The 17,619-nt window shown below is 51.1% G+C and overlaps 1 protein-coding gene across 1 annotated transcript in view; it reads left to right on the top strand.

Annotated features, from left to right (window-relative positions):
• The window catches only part of LOC308057241 (hydrocephalus-inducing protein homolog), a 100,210-nt gene that overhangs the window by 15,129 nt on the left and 67,462 nt on the right, over positions 1 to 17,619 (top strand). Inside the window, exons 6-10 of the mRNA XM_080411361.1 lie at positions 4,854 to 4,978; positions 7,554 to 7,755; positions 10,951 to 11,134; positions 15,773 to 15,872; positions 17,384 to 17,502. Coding sequence (XP_080267487.1) covers positions 4,854 to 4,978; positions 7,554 to 7,755; positions 10,951 to 11,134; positions 15,773 to 15,872; positions 17,384 to 17,502 — 730 coding nt within the window. The remainder of the gene's footprint in view (positions 1 to 4,853; positions 4,979 to 7,553; positions 7,756 to 10,950; positions 11,135 to 15,772; positions 15,873 to 17,383; positions 17,503 to 17,619) is intronic.

The raw sequence follows: 17,619 nt of genomic DNA, 5'->3' as shown, positions 1-17,619 counted from the left end.
AGGAATGCCTTACAGCGGGGGCACAGGCCAAAGATGCAGCAAATACCTGGTGCGTGGGTTGGGAGCCTCTTGTAGAGCTTTGTCTCTCTCAGATCTCCTGGAAAGTGCTCTAGCACTTTGTAGTAGCTACCGGCAAGCTCCTTGATCTTCAGTGCCTTCTGAAATAGGTATGTGGCCCTGTTGGCCAAATATACACGTTCCTTGGGAGGCCACAAGCACGTGGTATTTGGGCAGTCTCCTGGTCAGGTGCCTGACATGTGCGGCGTTGTGGACAGCCTGTACTGTTCCTGTTGGTCTCAGAAGACAGTCACTGGTTTTCCAGTTTGCTGAACTGGAGAGGGTAGTGCCTTTTTGACACTGCACCTGCAAGGAAACCAGTTCAGCTGGCTGGTAGTTAGCTCCGAGTTGCTTGGTCCCAGAGGTCTTGGTGCAGGAGCTGAGGTCCAGAACGCAGCAAAGATGTGCCGTCTGCCTTAGTGCACCTGAGTTGCTTCAGTTTCTTCCCCAGGAAAACAGGGGTCAAGAGAAGGCTCTTTGCTCTTTCTCCTGGGAAGCGTGAGGGTCCAAGAGGCTCCTACCAAAGCCTGGCAAGGCTGTTGAAACAGGCTTCCAGGATGCTATTCAAGCAGGCTGCTGCTTGTCACTGTGGAAATACATAGGCAGGACCTTGTAAATCCCTGTGCAGCTTCCCTCTGGGATTTCCAGATCTAGTCGTCACCACCAAAACAGATACCCAGTCGTGTCTGGCATCTCTTGGCAACGTCCTTGCCAACTGTTCCGTTGAGTGATCCAGCGTGTGTTGAATCCTGCTTGATACGATTTTTATGCTGAACTTCAACAATTAAATTTTTCAGTCCTGATTTGCAACAGAGAGATGGGAAGCGTTACAAAAGTTTCATATGACACACAAAAAAGTAGAATTCTGAATAACTGGATTGTGTGTGTCTGCAGAGATCAAAAGCTGGTAAGATTTCCCATGTCAGCTGAAGGCATCAGTCATCTCTTCCATTTCATTACAAATTTTTGAAAGCCAGTTTGAAATTTCAAACTGATGATTTAAATCTTTGAGTATAAGCAGTGTTTTATTCTAATTAGGTCACCCCCACTTTCCTTCAGATTTCTTTTTAAATACTCTGAAGTTCCTGTGTTTCTGCTCTTTTTATTTTTTTTGCTTTAAGTGTTCAGCAAAATGTCATAATGAATTCTTCATTGGGAACTTTCTTAGAGGTTGAGTTCCTCCAGTGCCTGTCTGTCTACCATCTGTTTGCATATATGCACAGATGTATAGGAAATATGAGAAATTTGGGGGCTATGTGAAATGGAATCGGGCTGATGGAGAAGAGAAACTCAGAATAACTTTGGAAGGGACCTCTGGAGATCATCTGAGCAAACACGGCGCTCAAAGCAAGACCAGTGTCAGAGTTCGATCGGGTGTGCACACAACACGAGAAGTAAGATCGGGTAATACCAGCCTTGCTCTGTCCTCCTCCAGGCTGTGCAAAGCCCTTTATCCCAGCATCTCCCTGTACGTCCTGTGCCGCAGCCCCTAAGCTCCCTTTCCGTAGAAAGGCTTTTGTGCCCACCAGCCTGTACTGCCAGGGATTCTTCCACCCCAAATACAGGTGTTTGCATTTCCCATCCCTCGGCTGCATGCAGTTCTGCTGTGTCCCAGTGAATGGCAGCCCAGCCCTCCAGTATCTGGACTGTAGTGCCCCAAGCTTGTATCCCCCACTCAGAATCCGAGTGTTCCCCCCTCTTGACCAGGTCAGCACGTTCCCTTGCAGCCCGAGAGCAGAACTCCCACGTTCTTTCTCGCTGTGTGATGAGGCCATGGTGTGCCAGGAGCGGTTCTTCCAGCCAGTGCTGGGGACTGCACTGTGTGACAGTGGGTTCCCTGCTGCTTGTGCTGTGAGCAGTTGCCCAGGTACCTGCCCCGAGGTCCCAGGTGAGCTCAGTGGCTCCAGCAACCCCAGCAGGAAAGAAGTGGCCTCCCAGCCAGCGTGACAAGTAGGCTGGAGAGTCAGCGCAGTACTAGTGTAAATATAGAAAGTCTCTTCCTGTCGTTCTCATTGTTAAGGCTGGATAACGAGTTTCTTCTCCATGGCATTCAGGGAGATAAGTGTCACTCCAGTACGTTTCAGTTGAAAATGGCGTCTGGAAGCAGATCTCAGCGCAGCACTGCCTTTTCCTGATGTTACAGACCTTGTGCTACGCTGTGCTTTGGGGTCAGAGAGGATCCGTCTGAGAAGATACATTAAGGAATGTCCCACCAGGCTCTGAAAGCTCAGGAAATGATGCTACAAGGTGCAGTGCTAGGAGCCCCCTGTAGGACCCATATACGACACCGAGGTGTGGGATTGGAGAGTTACCACAGGATGTACAAAGACAGGACAACAGATGCCAGAACAGATCCCTATGAAATTGCTTACTAGTCTGGAGTTGCTCCCTTTCTGCAGGGCAGTAACGGGCAAGATCTCAGCAGGTTCTGCTGGGAAGGTCTCCCTCGGGCTGGTGCGGCTAGATGAGTTTATACAAGCCGGGGATTGCAAGGCACCGCTGGGAGATCTGGACCTGTGACAGTTTAGATGTTGTACAACAAAGCAAACGTACAAATGGGCATAGTTAAAAAGGATGTCAGAAGAGAACCTGTTAATAAACCTCCAAACCTTATCTTTCCTGTCGTTTCAGGAGCAGTAGTGATTCACTAACAGGGTAGATCTAACAGGACAAGAATTATCCTAAAGAGCAGCTCACAATTAATGGCTAAAAGGCCAGAGTTTAGCCTGCCAGCTTCATCTCTTGGCAGTGGCTTTCATGTGGCTATTAGTGTGTCAGGGACGTTTCCTTAGCATCTCTTATCTGTAGGCTGCAGGGAACAGCTTAGTGACGTGCACTGAAGTTCAGAGTTGAGGTTAAGCATGGACCTTGCATCCCTCTGGGTCTTGGAGAACCAGGTCTACGTGAGGGATACCAAGCTGCGACAGCAGTAACAAAGTTGTCCCGTGGGTACAGCATGGGGTGGGAGGCAGGAGGTGCGGTGTCTGACTTGTGCTCTGTTTCTCAGTCCTGAGAATGAGTCCTGACCTCGGTGGGATCCTCTTCTTCTGATAATTTGAAGATGGGAAGATACCTTCTTTCTCGGGCACCCCCTGAAGTCATCCTCGGGAGTGTCATTCCCATCCCAGCTATCTGAGGGCAGGGGTATGCAGACAAGGGGACGGGATAGGAGGTGGTGCTGAATTGTGGCCCTTAAACAGCAGCTTTTCTGTTCTGGCCATGTTTGGGGCGGGGGGCGGGGGGGGGAGAAAAAAAAAAAAGGTGGGGGGGAATTTTTCTGTGCCTTTCCCCCAGCAGGCAGTGATGCCAGCCAAGCACCAGCAGAGCCCTGCCCAGTATAACCAGGCACAACCCCCAGTGCAGGTGCAGGGCCATGGAGAGCAGTCCGGTTCTGAGGCTGGTGGCACCTTGGCTTTCCTCCTCCCTCTCAAAAGTCTCAGGTCCAGCACGTGAACATTGCAGGCCCAGTGCTTCCCCATTAGTCACTGGTGATGTTCTTGCTAGTTGTAATGGGAGCAGGTCAGGCCCCTAATTGCAGCAATATCTCCTTAATGAGCAGGAACTCCAGCAATTTCATCAGCTGTCACTACTTCCATGAATGAAGCTCAGCTCGTGCATGGCTCCTGATTTTCTCATTATTTTTGTGTGCTGCATTCCCTAATCACTGGGAAACTCTCTGGAAGGTGTTTTTGAGGTGACAAATTGACCACCAGCAAAGCACTAAAGCCAGTACCTTTTGCTTTCTAAGTGAGGCTGTACAGGAGCCGCAAAGCCCAGCTGCTGTTGTGCAGGAGCATGTTGCATCTGACTTTTCCCTGAGCGTTAAAGAACTGAATTATGTGTCTGTCAGCCAAGAGCTGTTTACCTGGCCACAAATCATAATTGCTCGTGTTAAATCCGAAGTACACCAACACCTTTTCATCATTATTTCCAACGCATTGCACAGAATTCCTCCAGCGGGCCAAGCAAACAGTTACCAAGCCTGGATTACAACCCGGAGCCCCAGACTGCATTGCTTGTGAATACACCGAAAACCTCCTGTTAAACTTGCCTCGATATGCTCCTGCTAATGGTGCTTCATTTAGCTAGAGATTTAATTGTTCAGGCTGTAAATGGGTACTCCTTTTGTGTCTTGTTTTCTTGTTTCTGTATCACTCTAATGTGCCTTTGCACTCCTACAGATTTTTCTTTGCTTAGAGCAGCTTTCACTGAAACACTGATAAAATGTGCCCTTTCTTAGGCAAAACCAGGATGCTTTCAAGGTAAAAAAAAAAAAAAAAAAAAAGAGTTGAATTCTGCAACTTAAACTCCAGTTATTCTCTGGTCTTCAAGAAGAAATTCTCTTCTCCCTGTCTGATTTCCAGGCTGCAATCTCACTGGGACAGGCATCGCCTTGACATTTGTATCTCTTGAGGTGTATAGGTGGCAGGACAAGACGGATTCCTGAGGAAGTCCGTGTCAGGCTGTGCATGCAAATAACCCTCACCATCTCTGTGCCCTTCAAAAACCCTCCTCCGATCGTACCGCTAGCAGTCAGACTCTTGAGCCTTGCTGCAGAGAACTGGATGCAGGGTATGGGGGAGACGAGGTCGTTTTATAGCATAGGATGTTCTGAGGGCTGGAGCTCTTCAGGAGTCGAGTTGGTGGCTCAGTTTCTGATACTGTCTGTTCTCTTTTTCTTCTGCTAACTGTGGTTTGTTTGCTTCTTGCTTGCGCAGGTGAGCTGAAGTGAGCGAGACAGCCACATAGTCCCCAAATGTCCCACAGTAATCCTGATGTGCCTCTCTGTGTTGCAGCCCTTTCTCTGTTGATCGCTCTGCTGGGACTCTTGGGATTGGCGATGCCGTGCAAGTAACAGTGGACTTCCACCCACAGAAGACGGGTGATTATTCCGGGTCCCTGACAGTACACTACGACACAGGTAAGTGCTGGACACTGCATGGTGCCCACGCTTTGCGTCCTTCAAAGCAGAAGACTGTTAAACTTGCTTTGCAGGCTCCTTCTAAACTCTTTTCTTTCTAAACCCTTTTCTTTCAAAACCTCTGCATGTTTTGGTGCTTCAAGTGAGCAGGTAAGGGGCAAAGGCTGAGTGTGCCCTTGTTCTGTGTGGCTGCGTGCTGGTCTCTCCCTGGGGGATGCTGGTGTCAGCCAGGAGCGTAAGTGTAAGTGTGTCTGTGTGCCCGGTTCCTCTCCAGGAGAGCAGCAGTAGGGGATGCTCAGCAAAGCGTGTAGAAGCAGGCAGTGTATGTGCTTTCTGCCTCGTGGGCCCTGGAGTTAGTATTTTTCTGTGCTGGAGGCTTTATTCCCATCTTTGTTTAATCACTTCTGATGGTTTTACCTTCCAAGCCTTTGTCCAGTTGCTTTGCGGGTTTGTAGCTATGAGCTTCTGTAGGCTCCCATGGCAGTACGTTCCAAAGGAAGGAATATTCCTTGGGAAAGTGCTGGTACTACACTTCTGTAATTTCTGACTAATACTATTTCAGGCCCTTGGGTTCCTGTTTTACGACAAATGGTGACAAATTTTTCCTCCTTTGGATTTTCCCAGGCCGTTTGTGCTTTTACACTATCTCTTGTGTGATTTCTAGGTTAAGGAATCCTGTTCAGTCTTCATATAGAAGCTGCTCTGTACTTTGGAGAAGGGCAGAAAGAACAATTAAATTTCAAAGGCTTCAGCTTGGCTTTGAAGATCAAAACTATACCCATTATTTCAAGACCCACGTGGCCATGGGTTTAGAAGTGAGACCATGATAGTTTTAGTGGAGTTTATTTTGCCGTAGTTAGTTGTCCCGTAGAGCATTAGGTCATGTTTCCATGAACCTGAGTTGTACATGCTCAAAGCACTGTGCATGTCTCCCATTTCTTGGGTCCTGCTTCCTCTGCTTGCCAACGTATGCCGAGGATTCAGCGGAGGGGGAAGGCAAGGCTTATAAAGCACGCCTGCCTCTGTAACGCTTCTGAACCTCGGTTATTTTTGTACGCTGGGTTGTCTGTTATAGAAAGCAGGCTGTCCAGTCATGGGGACGTTGCTGTTTCTCGCAACATAACTCATCTCTGGCCACGAATCCCTCCCACTCCTCCTGGGCTCCCTTAAGAGCAGAGAAGTTGAGGTTATACAGGCATGAAGGCTGAACTCTTCATGTGTGGAGGTGAGGCAATGGCTGCAGAGATCTGTTTGAAGGGTGATTCATTCCCAACCTCCCTCCAAGAGAGGGGCTCTCTTTCTTCTGGCACGACTGTGATTCGCCGCATTGTGTCCGGCTTAGGGTTTAAGGAGTCCACCCAGAAGGCAGCCAGCTCTCCCCCGTGCTGTTGCGTGGCAGCCTTGGAAAGGCAGGTCCATCCCCTGGCTGCCTTGCTGTAACCCGTGCAGCGAGGAGAAGGCTCTGCCTCGGCAGGGGGATGCTCTCCAGGGATGGCCGGGTCGCTGCCCTTCTCAGCTGGGGCTGGCTCTGAGGCTTTAAACACGCTCCACAGAAGTGCCATTTCGACGGAGAATGTCTCGTGTTTGGGGTTTGCTTCTCACCTGGGAGACCCTCACCTGCAACAGGCAGAGTAGGCTCGGTGCTCAAGTTTGAGCTTAGTTGACTCCCGGGAGTTGCTTGGTTGGGAAGAATGAAGGTTTGGAAGCTCTGGCAGTGAGGGACGCTTTGGTGGGGATCTCTTCTGGAGGGTGAAGGGCTGGCAGGTGCTCCAGCAAGACTCCAGGTGTTAATCGGCTGCTGTGCGCAGCCAGGGGCTCTCTCCTCTTCGGTCTGAGGCGGAAAGCAAAGGTGTGCTCGCTCGGGTTGTGGGACAGCTTGGGAATGCTCGGTGCAGGCTTGCACGCTCGGGCATAGGCACCGACAGGCTCCAGGCAGAAGAAATGGACTTGCAGGGCTGTGATGGGCAGGTGGGTGTGGGCCGTGCCCCACCGGTCTCGTTCCGACCTATCTTCACAGACCCACAGCAAGTGAGGGCACTGCTGCTCCAACACGGTGAAGTTCTCATCTGCGTCCCATCCTGCCGTGGGCTGTCACTTTGCCTGTTTTTTATCTCCCTCTTCTGCCTGCATGCCCCAGGCACCTTCGCTTGTTGGCAACAAGGGATCAGGAGAGACACAACCCTGGTGGCGTGCTTGCAGGAGACTCTGGGCAAGCCGTGACCGAGGTGGGGCCTCCTCAGAGTCACCTGAACGACTCAGATGCAGAATTCCCTGTGACCCGCATGGGATGGTGACCCAAAGGCCACCTGGGCACACTGAAAACGTCTCCCTGTAGATAGTGTCACCTTGGGGATAATTCTTTACAAGCCCACCCAGAAATAAGGTGCTTAAGGTGGTGCCCAGGACATCCTCATGCTGTACACATGCAGCTCTCGGGATGCAATAAATATATTGATCTGTGGAACTGCTCACACAGCTAAAAGCTGTGACACTTCTGTTCCCTGTGGCTTCCTCTGTTCCTTGTACTCCCATCAGCAAGGGCGATGAGCAATGTCTGCCTTTTGCTTTGTTCTAGGTGAAGATACGCACACAAGCCTTCATGGAGCCACTGAAGATGTCAACATTAGGCTGGACAGAAACTCCTTGGCAGTTGGGAAGACCTACATCACGCTGTCAAATCACAGATGTGTGGTCATCCACAACCGGAGTAAAATCATAGCCCACTTCCAGTGGAAGGCTTTTCTTACTCAAGAGGAGGAGGATCAGGAGAAGCTGAGGTTCGTTGGAAAGATTCCTTTCAGTAAGACACACTGCCCAGGGGTGAAACTACCATACGGCCTCAGAGGGATGTTGGTGCTTTTTTGGATGGTGTAGGAGAAATAAAGCATCCACCGCATCTGGGTCTGTGTCCCTGGGCTTCAGGGTAATGGAGCTCGGTGCTTCCCATTCTGGTTCCATCCATGTTCCAGCTGATGTTTTGGGGAGGAAAGGTTGATTGCAATGGCTGCATTTCCTCGGAGAGCAAATTCCCGTCTGTGGGAGCCCTAAATCAGTGAGGCCTGGTCCCTGGGCTGGCAGGGGGTCTGTGAGGCTGAGGAAAGTGTCGGCACTCCTTACCTGGGACGGCGTTGAGCAGTAGCACCTAACAGCTGCAGGCAGCGTACCTGCTGTGATATTCACTGCAGTTTCTTCCCCTCCAGCTCTGGTAGGACAGCAACCTCCTTCAGCCTGCTTTTGCAGTAATGCGCAGGGCAGGGTGCTTTGCTGGCCCCGAACGTTGAGGCCATCCGGCTGTAGGATGCTGAATTGCCTCGCGCTGTCCCGGCTTCCAGCACAACGAGGTATCCCTGCCCCTTCTCCGGGGCTGGGGAGAGTTTGGAGGTGGAGGGTTCTGCGGGGAAGTCAGGGACAGGACTTGGAAGTGCCTTTGGGCGTCAGCACCTGTGTCTTCACGGTGCTGAGAGGTGGGGCAGGCTCTCCAGAGGGTGTCTCTGAAGCTTTGAAATTCCGTTTGGGGCAGCAAGGAAACGCTTCTGGCCCAGGGGGAGGCACTGGAAACGACACTTCAAAGCTGGGGTGATTTAGGGAGTCCTTGTGTGACTTTTCAGAGTTGGACGGCTGTAGGTATATAGGAGTTAGTCTGAACCCAGAGCTGATCAGGAAGCTGCCTTCAACTGGAGCACTTTTTAAGGGCTTCTGAGCAAATAAAGTTCAATGTAATTAGGTCAGAAATGCCTTGAAGGCCAAACCTAGTTTCCCACTGTTCTCTGTTTTTAATTGCACAGTGTGTGACTTTGGTGCAAGCGCAGTGTGCTAAAGGAAAAAATCTCATGACCTTCTCTTAGTACTTCCCTGTGCCATTCTTTTCGCATCTCTCCCCAGCTGCCCGTCTCAGACAGGACCCTGAGTGATCCTCTGTCCCCTCAGAAGCAACCAGCTTTCGCCAGAGTTAACGTGTTTCCCCAATTTTTTTGCAGTGACGCTTGATCTCATGCCAGCCTGTGTTCTTTACTGTGACCAGGGCGCTTTGTTCTTCCTTACTTGCAGTCTTAGGGGTGGTCATGGCTCCGAGGCCACTGTGCTGCTGTCGGAGCAGCTTTTGAGATCTTTTGAGAGCAGAGAGGACTTTGACAATGGGAGGAGGCAGTGCAGCAGCCTGTGCTTTGCTGTCACCCAGAAAGACCTGGCTCGTCACAAGGTCTACCCAGGGGCTTGCTCTGTCTCCCTCCTGCAGGACTTTCTGGGATGTAGTGGTGGAATTCTTGTCCGTTGCTGAAGGCTGAGTTGAGGGTTGCTCATGTCGGTGGCTGGAAGCCCTCCTCATGCACAGCGCTGTAGGTCAGCCATGGAGAAACATTTCCCACGACACTCCACTGGGAGCGAGCCAAAGAAAGTATTTTTGGCACCGGTGACAGCATCTGCCCGAGGCTCTGTCTGTGTGCCGCTAGGAACGTCCGTGACTGTGTTTCCTTGCTGATTGTATTGGAATTCAGCTGGGTGGTGACTGCTGTCCTGTTTATAGCGTGTTGCCTCGATTTTCTGTGTACGGAGCCTTCCCCTCACCCCCCTCGAGTAGTCACCTGCTGGTTCTTGGTGGCCAGGGGACTGGAGCGTGAAGGGGGCACATCCACGTGCCAGCTGGGAAGCAAGTGCTCTGCAGCAGTGCTCCCTCCTCACCTCTCGGTTGTGAGCTTTCAACGCTGCAATGATCGCTGCTACAACTACCAAGTAAGGCAGAGGTGACCTGTGTCAAAGCTCTGTGGAGAAGGCCCAAAAGAGGAAAAAGGTGAAGTGGTTCAAGGCTGGATGTAGGGGTTTGGATTCAGAGGTGCTGGTGCTGACTTCTTTATTGGCTAATGCTGATGCCAAAACGGCACAGAGTAACAGCTCGGAGACTAATTTTGTCTTTTATTTATTTCGTGCAACACTGGGGAGCTACCGATTCGCACCGGACAAACCAGCTCCGAAGTTTTCAGTGAAAAGTCGGGTAATTTATACAGGTTTTGTGAGAGGTTACAACATCTTTACATACATATTCATTTGATTTCGACATCTAATCATTCTATTCATAATAGGTGGGATCTAGGTGGAGTAAACCTTTCAACTTTCTTTGTTCAATGATCTTCTGACTCATGGTTTTCCTTTAACATCCTCAATGGAACCTTTCCTAATTATTCAGAGTACACGCCTTTACCTTTTCTAATCATTCAGAGCACATTCCTCTACTTGAACGTGGTCAGTGGGAGGGAATAGGCCCTGCCATCTCTCTCTTACCTCAACACAAAGAGAGCATCACCCAGAGCACAGTACCAAACACATCCTGACGAATCTTTTTAAGACCTTGCTCTGTTTCAATGCCAGGCAAGGCTCTCAGGGCCTCTGGCTTCATGCACCTAAACCCGTTAATTTCACTCAAGTGATGCGATGCCCGAATGCATTAGTTTGCTTTGCAAGTGCTCTGGGATCCTCTGCTGGATGGCAGTGTAGGCAACGGAGCAGCCAGTTCGCTTATCCCTGCCGGTGCAAAAGGGAAGATAAACAAGTGATGCTGGTAACCTGCAGCTGAAGCCCGGCTGCTTCTCCGCTTCCCAGTGAAGCACTGCAGTGTGTGCTCCTTCATCTCCATCCGTCTCCCCCGAGCACCTCTATGGGCGGCAAAGCCATCTGAGGGTGTTGGTGGGGTTGTGCATTAGTCGTGGCAGTAGCTTTGAGCCAGGAGGCTCTCCTGAGGGCTGCTAGCTTTCAAACCCCTCTTCTTAGCTTGTGAGTGTGGCGTAAAAGTGCCTGCCGTGCCAGTGCAGGAGTGATAACCTGATCTGCTTGGGACCCCGTGGCTTGGGGTCAGCCCCTCGCTGAGCTGCTGCTGCTGTTCCTCCCCCAGTGCGTTGCTGCTCCTGCGCTTACATGACAGTCTCTGCAAATATGTTGTTTATTAAATGATCTGCTTGGTTTGTCTCTCCCCACGGCTGCAGGCGCTGTCGCAGGCTGCAGAAGCAGGAGGAGAATGAGAGGAATTCTTTTCTCAAGCAGCGCGCGGTGGACCCCACGCTCCAAGAGCGCCTTGCCCTTCTCTCCCGTGCCTTCCAGAACCAGAGGGCAAAGGTGCAGGAAGACTCTATGCTTTTCTCTGATGATATTTTTGCCATTGAGCCAGTGGTAAGTGATAGCTGAGAACCTCCCTTCCTCCTCCTCCTCTTCCTCCTCTTCCTTCTCCCTGAATGAGGTCGCTTGGCAGATCCCCGCATCAGTGTCTTGATGTGCCTAGAGGGAGACGTGAGGTTTCTAGTGAGGCTGGGAGAGATTGTTGCAAAAAGCATTTCTAAACTGCGAGCTCCGGGCAGGCGTTGAGAGCCTGCCTAAAGCTGAGCTCTGCTGCAAGGGCTGTAAATTAAGGGCACTTCCTAAGTGTCCTGACAGTGTTCCGAGGTATCGATGGTTATATATAAGGGCACTCCTTACACGTAGTGTGTGGGGATTAACCATGAGTATTAGTTCACATACTGAAGAATGAAAAGGTCCTCTATGGAAAGGAGGGCAAGTTCAGCCCAAGTTTAATTGCGGCAAGACCAATCCCTTCATATAATCTGGACTTAGACCGTGCCTGAATCTCCCTCCCAGTGTCGTCTGTGAGCCTGCACGCAAGGCTGGCGGGTTTAAACGGACTTTTTTGAGTTCTATTGCACGCTTAGAGAAAAGTTTTTGCTTTTGTATTTATGCAAACAAAACCTCATGTCCTTCAATTAACTAGAGCCCTGATTCTGAATATTTGCATGGTCTGAGATGATGAATGCCTGCTGTCTGAGCAGTGTAAAATCCCTTCTCATCTTGGAGCAAACCCTAGAATAATCTTAGCCTCTTCTTTCTTGTAAAATAGGGGAAACTATTGTTTTGTTATTTATTTTTAAGGAAGGGGATCATGTTCTCTTCTTGGTTGCTCCTATAGCCCGTACAAGGCTGAGAGCCCCCCATGTCAGCACAGCTGCAGTTTCACACCGCCGCAGCTGAGAGCAGTGTGATGTGACCAAGAGCCTGTGTCGGAGCAGCAGGGCTGTAGCAGGGAGTGGGAGCTGATCAGCTGAACATGAAGAGCATCCTGCAGTGTGTCAGCCGGTTTTGGAGCATGTCCCAGGGCTCCTGCTCCAGTACAGCCGACTATAGCTCCATAACGAGCTTAACCTGCTCTTGGGCTCCTGAAGTGCATTAGGGTGAGGTCCAGCAGCCTGGCTGCCCACTGAGTCCTGGTGCCCCGTGTAGCGCTGTACGGAGCCAGAGTGTAGCCTGGCCTCAAGTCTTGAGTGGAAACCTTTCCTAAATGGCTGTGTTGATGTTACAGTTTGCTCTAGGACTGAGCGTAAGTGGGCTACTGCAGGAGCCTCTCCCCTTCTGTCCTGTCCAGCATTATCAATCTTCTGATTCCCATTAATTCCATGATCTGTGGAACAATGAGTTTCACATTCAGAGTTTCGCTGGTGTCTGTCTTCCCCCCCGGCATATGGGTGTCTTCACATCAAATGTTAGTATTTTTTCCTCTTTATCAAGTGTAAAATCTAAGAATGCACTGCCGCCGACTTCCACAACCTTCTCCCCGGTGACAGCCCCGTAACTTTTAGCTTGGGCAGGCCCCTTCTGGCAGCGCCGTGTAAATCTGCTGGAGGGGCCCCGCCAGAGCCTGGACTTTGCTGCCTCGGACCTTCTGGCCAAAAGCGGCGGCTGCTCTTCCCACCTATCACCCTGGGAGCACCCTACAGAAAGAATCAAACCCTTGGAAGAAGCGGCTGGAGGTTCCCAGAGGTTAGGAGGCCGCTGGAGGGACGATAGCCTTGGAAAGGCTCTCTGGGCAGGGTGGCTTTGCAGGGTTTGTGCAGCAGCTTTGCTGTGTAAGCGGGCCGGTAGCTGCCAGGTGTTGCTCTCTGTGGAAGCTGCAGCGGGTTATTTCAGCCTGTATGGGGTTAACTTGTGGATGAAAATAGTAACAAAAAAGGAGGCAGTGATTTTGGAATTAGCATGTGAGCATGAACATTCTGAGCAGCCATCCAAGCCTGTGGGAGACAAGCTGTTGTGTAAGTCTGGCTTTCTGAGCGTGTCTCCGATTTGATTTATCGGAGATGTCGGCTGTATTTCTGTCACAGATGTGCTGGCCTTGGAGTTCATCGAATCCCAAAGTCAGCTAAACTCACTCAGCTGGAAAAGCGCGCTGTTGTTAGCAGATACATATTCACCAGGCCAACGGTTCTTTTTAATTTTCTTCCTTTCCTGCTTAGCTTCGTTTTTGCTTATGAATTGTGTTACGCTTGCTTCCGTTAACGGGAGATGTATTGCCTCTGTCAGCCTCTGAGTAATAACCAAACTGCCCCGAAGCATCCACAAGGCCAATATATCTGATGGCAGCACATAAAATAGACCAGTGAGTACCACTGACTTGTGATCCAGCAGAAACGAGCAGCAAAAGAGTACTTTGTTAGATAGTTGACCTGAAAGACTGATACTGCTGCCTTAGGCTGCCAGAAGCTTGTTTTCTGGCCCCAGTGGAAGGAGAGATTTGGTTTGAAGGCTCAGGATGTGCTCTCCTTCCCCGCTTGGTGCCCCTCTAAGATGAAGACCTCAAGCATCGTCACTACTCTCAGCATTTCATTAACGTCCTTCCTCAGCACAGCAGCAGCGATGGTTTGTGTGGCGGGTGGTGCTGGTAAGCCTGGCAAGGCACAGTTTGTCACGCAGGAGCCGAGCGAGGGCTGTCAGCAGCTCTCTGGGCAGAGGACCCCAGCAGCTGGAGGATCTAAGGGCACCACTGGGCAGCTCAGCCCACACAGCGCCCTTTAAGGAGGAGCGCAGAACGCCGGTGAGCCGGGGTGTGTGTTCAGCTACAGCTGTCAGGCTGGAAGCAAATGCAAGCAGCTGCCTAATGCACACCCCACCCCCCGCCCCCCCAGGGACTGCCTGCCCAGGGTGAGACCACTGAATTCAGTCTGTTAAACATACAGCGAGCAGCTGGGTGAGGAGCGCTGGTGAGTTATTAGACTCTAATTAGCCAAGCCAGGGAAATCCGTCATCTGAGTGTTTCTTCTCAGTGGCTCGGCTTAGGCAAGCTCCAGGTGTCGTAGCAGAGCTTATGTTGTTTGGAGCAGCACCCCAAAGGCTTTTATTCCTGTAAATTCAAGATTACTCTCTGGACGCTTTTGAGTCTGTGCAGCATCCCAGCAGGACCCGAGGGATCTGCTGTCTCGTACGCTGACTGTGGGTTGCAGGCTGGTGTCCCCAGTTTGCTTCCTCAAGCGAGTGTGTTATCGTATAGTAATGCTTCATCTTCCTCCAGTTGCTTGCTGGGTAGAAACACAAAGTCCATTTGATCTGGCAAAGTGTTTTCTCTAGGTTTTGAGAAAAATCCAGGTGACTTTATTGTTTCTTCTGTGTTCTTACGCTTGGTTTGTTGGAGTTGGAAACAGTTCTTTCTACCTGTTCTTCCCTCTGAGCAGGCTGTGCATTAGGGAATCATTGTAGGTGCGGGCCAGTAACTCAGCATGTCATAGCTCTTTAATTTTTGTGGGGGCTGGCCTCTGAGCTCTATGTGCTAAGTTGATGGGAAGTATTATAGTTGTTTAATATTTATGCTGCGGCAGTGCTGGAGGCTCCAGTCAGTTCAAGATTCTTCTGGACAAAGTACGGAGAATACCCAGCAGCAAGCAGAATCAAGCTTTGTGCATAGAAAAATAACTGTTCTTTTTGTGGTCTTCCTTATTTTTTTCATTGCTTTAAAATATTATTACGGTTGTCAGAGACGCATATATTTATGCCAACAAATGGATGAGGAAGCATTTGTAGTGCTGGGGACGGAGGGGAATGTCAGTGGTGCCTTTGTTGAAACCGGTCGCAAGAAGCAAGAGCCTTTAGAAGCCAGGGATGTCTCTGAAAACACATGACGAGGCTCCCTGGGACTGAGCACCAGTGCCAGGACTCTGAGAGAGGGGGAGAGAATGAAGACCCTGAGGAAGCAGCGGTTGCGCACACACTGGTACCATGGGCCGGACTTAAATCCCGGAGCAAGAGCCTGGCAAGGAAAAGAGCTTGCTGGTTGCAGTAGGTGTGGAGCTGTAAGCAAATGCCATCTCTTCTTGTTTGAGCCTGTGTTCAGGGAAACAGGGATGTACGCACCTTGCAGAGAGAACCGGGCTGCATGTGACTCTCAGCTCCCTTCTCAGGTCATCCATCAGCTGGAGGAGCCTGCAAGCTGGCTCAGTGCTGGCGGCACAGGGCAGGAGGAACCTGGTCTTCACTGCTCCCCAGGCAGGAGGGCTTGTTCTACTTGGTGCCGAGTGCCCTGACTCACCAGAATCCATTAAAGAGTTACATGCACGTACAGGTTGAGGGTATAAGAGGCAGCACGTTTGTAACGAAGAGTGGAAAAATCCCTTTGACTTGCTGACTCTCTTCTGATCTGGGTAAAACATTCCCATGGCCATAGGGAGACAGGGATGCAAGGGAAGGGTTGGAGGAAAAAGGTGCCTTGTGCTTAGATCAGCTGGTACTTCTGAAGAAATGCTTGATTTGCTGAAGCCAGCCAGTTGGGTTCCTTTATTAGAACCCTAATTAAGGAAAAAAAAAAGCCTTTACCAGGTGCTAGTAAAGGTAAGGGACTGACATTTTTTGCAGCTGCTTCCAAAGTCTTACAAACCTGGATAAGTGCTGTTTGCTTCTTGCTCTTCATTGATGCTCTAAATAAAGGCTTACAGGGCTGTGGTTGCAAACAAGAAATGTAGTGTTTGAGGATAAATGGTTTGTTGTCTGCTTCTGTTTTAGGAGGGAGATGTCTGGCCAAATTCTTCAATTGAAGTTAAGGTGATCTTCAAACCCCGAGAAGCCCGAGTCTATCAACAAACAGTCTACTGCGACATCTCAGGTACGGCTCCTTTCTCCTCCTCCTGCCACCCACCGCAAAGGCAGGGCACAAATACTCTTCCAGCCCACTTGGTCCCCGTGGACTTGCTAGGAAGGGCAGCGCCGGCACCTTCCTGCTGTCCCTGTGGCTTCCAGCTGGTCTGTGCAGAGCCAGGGCTTGGGATGCCTGGCTCTGACCACTGATGGCTCTAGAGCAGCCAAAGCAGCGAGGGGATAAGCTTTCCTACCAGGCATTTGCTCTGCTGCAAGGTGTTTGTAAAGGCCAGAGAGCTGCGCCGCAGAAGAGCTTTGGTGGACGAGCACTAAGCCCCTGTAGACCTGCAAGCTGAGCCTTGGATCCATGGATGCACTGCCAGGCTCCTGAGGCGGTAGGAGCTGAGTGAATCGTGCTCCCTGCCCCTGGGTCACCTCCCGCTCTCCAGGCGCTGCCAGACCGTAGGTGGCTGAGCCCCGCTGAGCGCAGGGTGTCTGTGAAAGTACCAGGCGTGTGCCGCTCTCCCTGCGTGGGACCAGTCACCTCGTGGCTCCAAGTCCATGCTGCATCTGCGTAGTGTTGTACAGGGCTCGCTGCCCTCAGCAGGGTGAGCTCCCTGCCCAGGAAGCACGGGGCGAGCAGTCTGCTAGACAAGCTTTATGCTCCTCCTGGCTGACAGAAGTGCTGTCACGTCTTTTGCTGGCAGCGGTTATCACTGACCCACCGAGTTACGCTGCCTTTGCCCTTACAGAGGTGATGGCTTTGCTGTGCTGGCACGGGGCAGGGAATGCTTGCAGCAAGCTCCGTGGTTCAGGTTACCTTGTCCTTCCTCTCCGTCTGTGTGGTGCTGCTTGAGGTGGTTTTCAAGAGCAGGAGGTCCCTGTCAGGTTTCCATCCAGGGAAATGATTTTCCCCATCTAAGAGGAAGGAGGTGCGAGGCCCGTGGTCCCCAGCAGCCAGGCTCCCATTCTGGAGGGTGCTGAGATCACTAACCCAGCTGCTTTGATCCCTTCCTTACTGCTCCAAGCTGGCGGATGCAAAGGCCAGGAAACAGCTTTTTATTGATACGGTAACTGGGCAGGGTTCCGCAGGCTGCTGGGGTGCGGCTGTCAGCCGGCTGCTGGGCCGTGCTTGGGCTCTTCCTTCTCAGCTCCTGTGCGGTCGTCTCTGATGGCAGCGATACAGACAGCAGGTTTTTATCTTTGGTTCTGTTTTGTGAGCTTTGTGCCTTCACTGAATGGCTTTCAAAGGTTGTCTAAGTGCATGGGAAGGAATTCCGAAATCGTCTTTTATGCGCAGCATATCTTCTTCAGGGTGCAAAGTGATTGCTAAGTTATAAAGCAGCCCAAGGACTCGGTTAAAAATGAGAAGCCAGCCCCAAAGTATATCTTCTGAGGGAAGAGAGGGGTCCTGTATCTTCTCGCAGAGCACCTAGTGCTGGTGCCACCCAGCCCGGAGTCAGGGACTGACTCCGAGGCTGCCTGGAAAATCCAGGCGAACAGAAGGAATTCTGTCCTGACATGGCGATCTCTCCCCAGGCCGTGAGACCAGGCTGCCCCTGCGCATCAAAGGGAGCGGCATAGGGCCCCAGCTGCGCTTCAGCTTTGACCAGCTGGACATCGGGAAGGTTTTTGTTGGATCAGCCCAGAGCTATGAGGTGAGCAGTGGGGTTTTCCGGGGTTGGGGTGGATCCTGATGGCTCCTGGGGCAGCAGTGAGCTTTGTGGGCCTGTGGGATTTCTGGCAACGCCGGCAGTTGTGAGCACGGAATATTT

The sequence above is a fragment of the Falco punctatus genome, assembly GCF_963210335.1.
Source record: "Falco punctatus genome assembly, contig: scaffold_125, whole genome shotgun sequence".
Classification (NCBI taxonomy): Eukaryota; Metazoa; Chordata; class Aves; order Falconiformes; family Falconidae; genus Falco; species Falco punctatus.
This window is presented reverse-complemented; position numbering and strand designations above follow the sequence as displayed.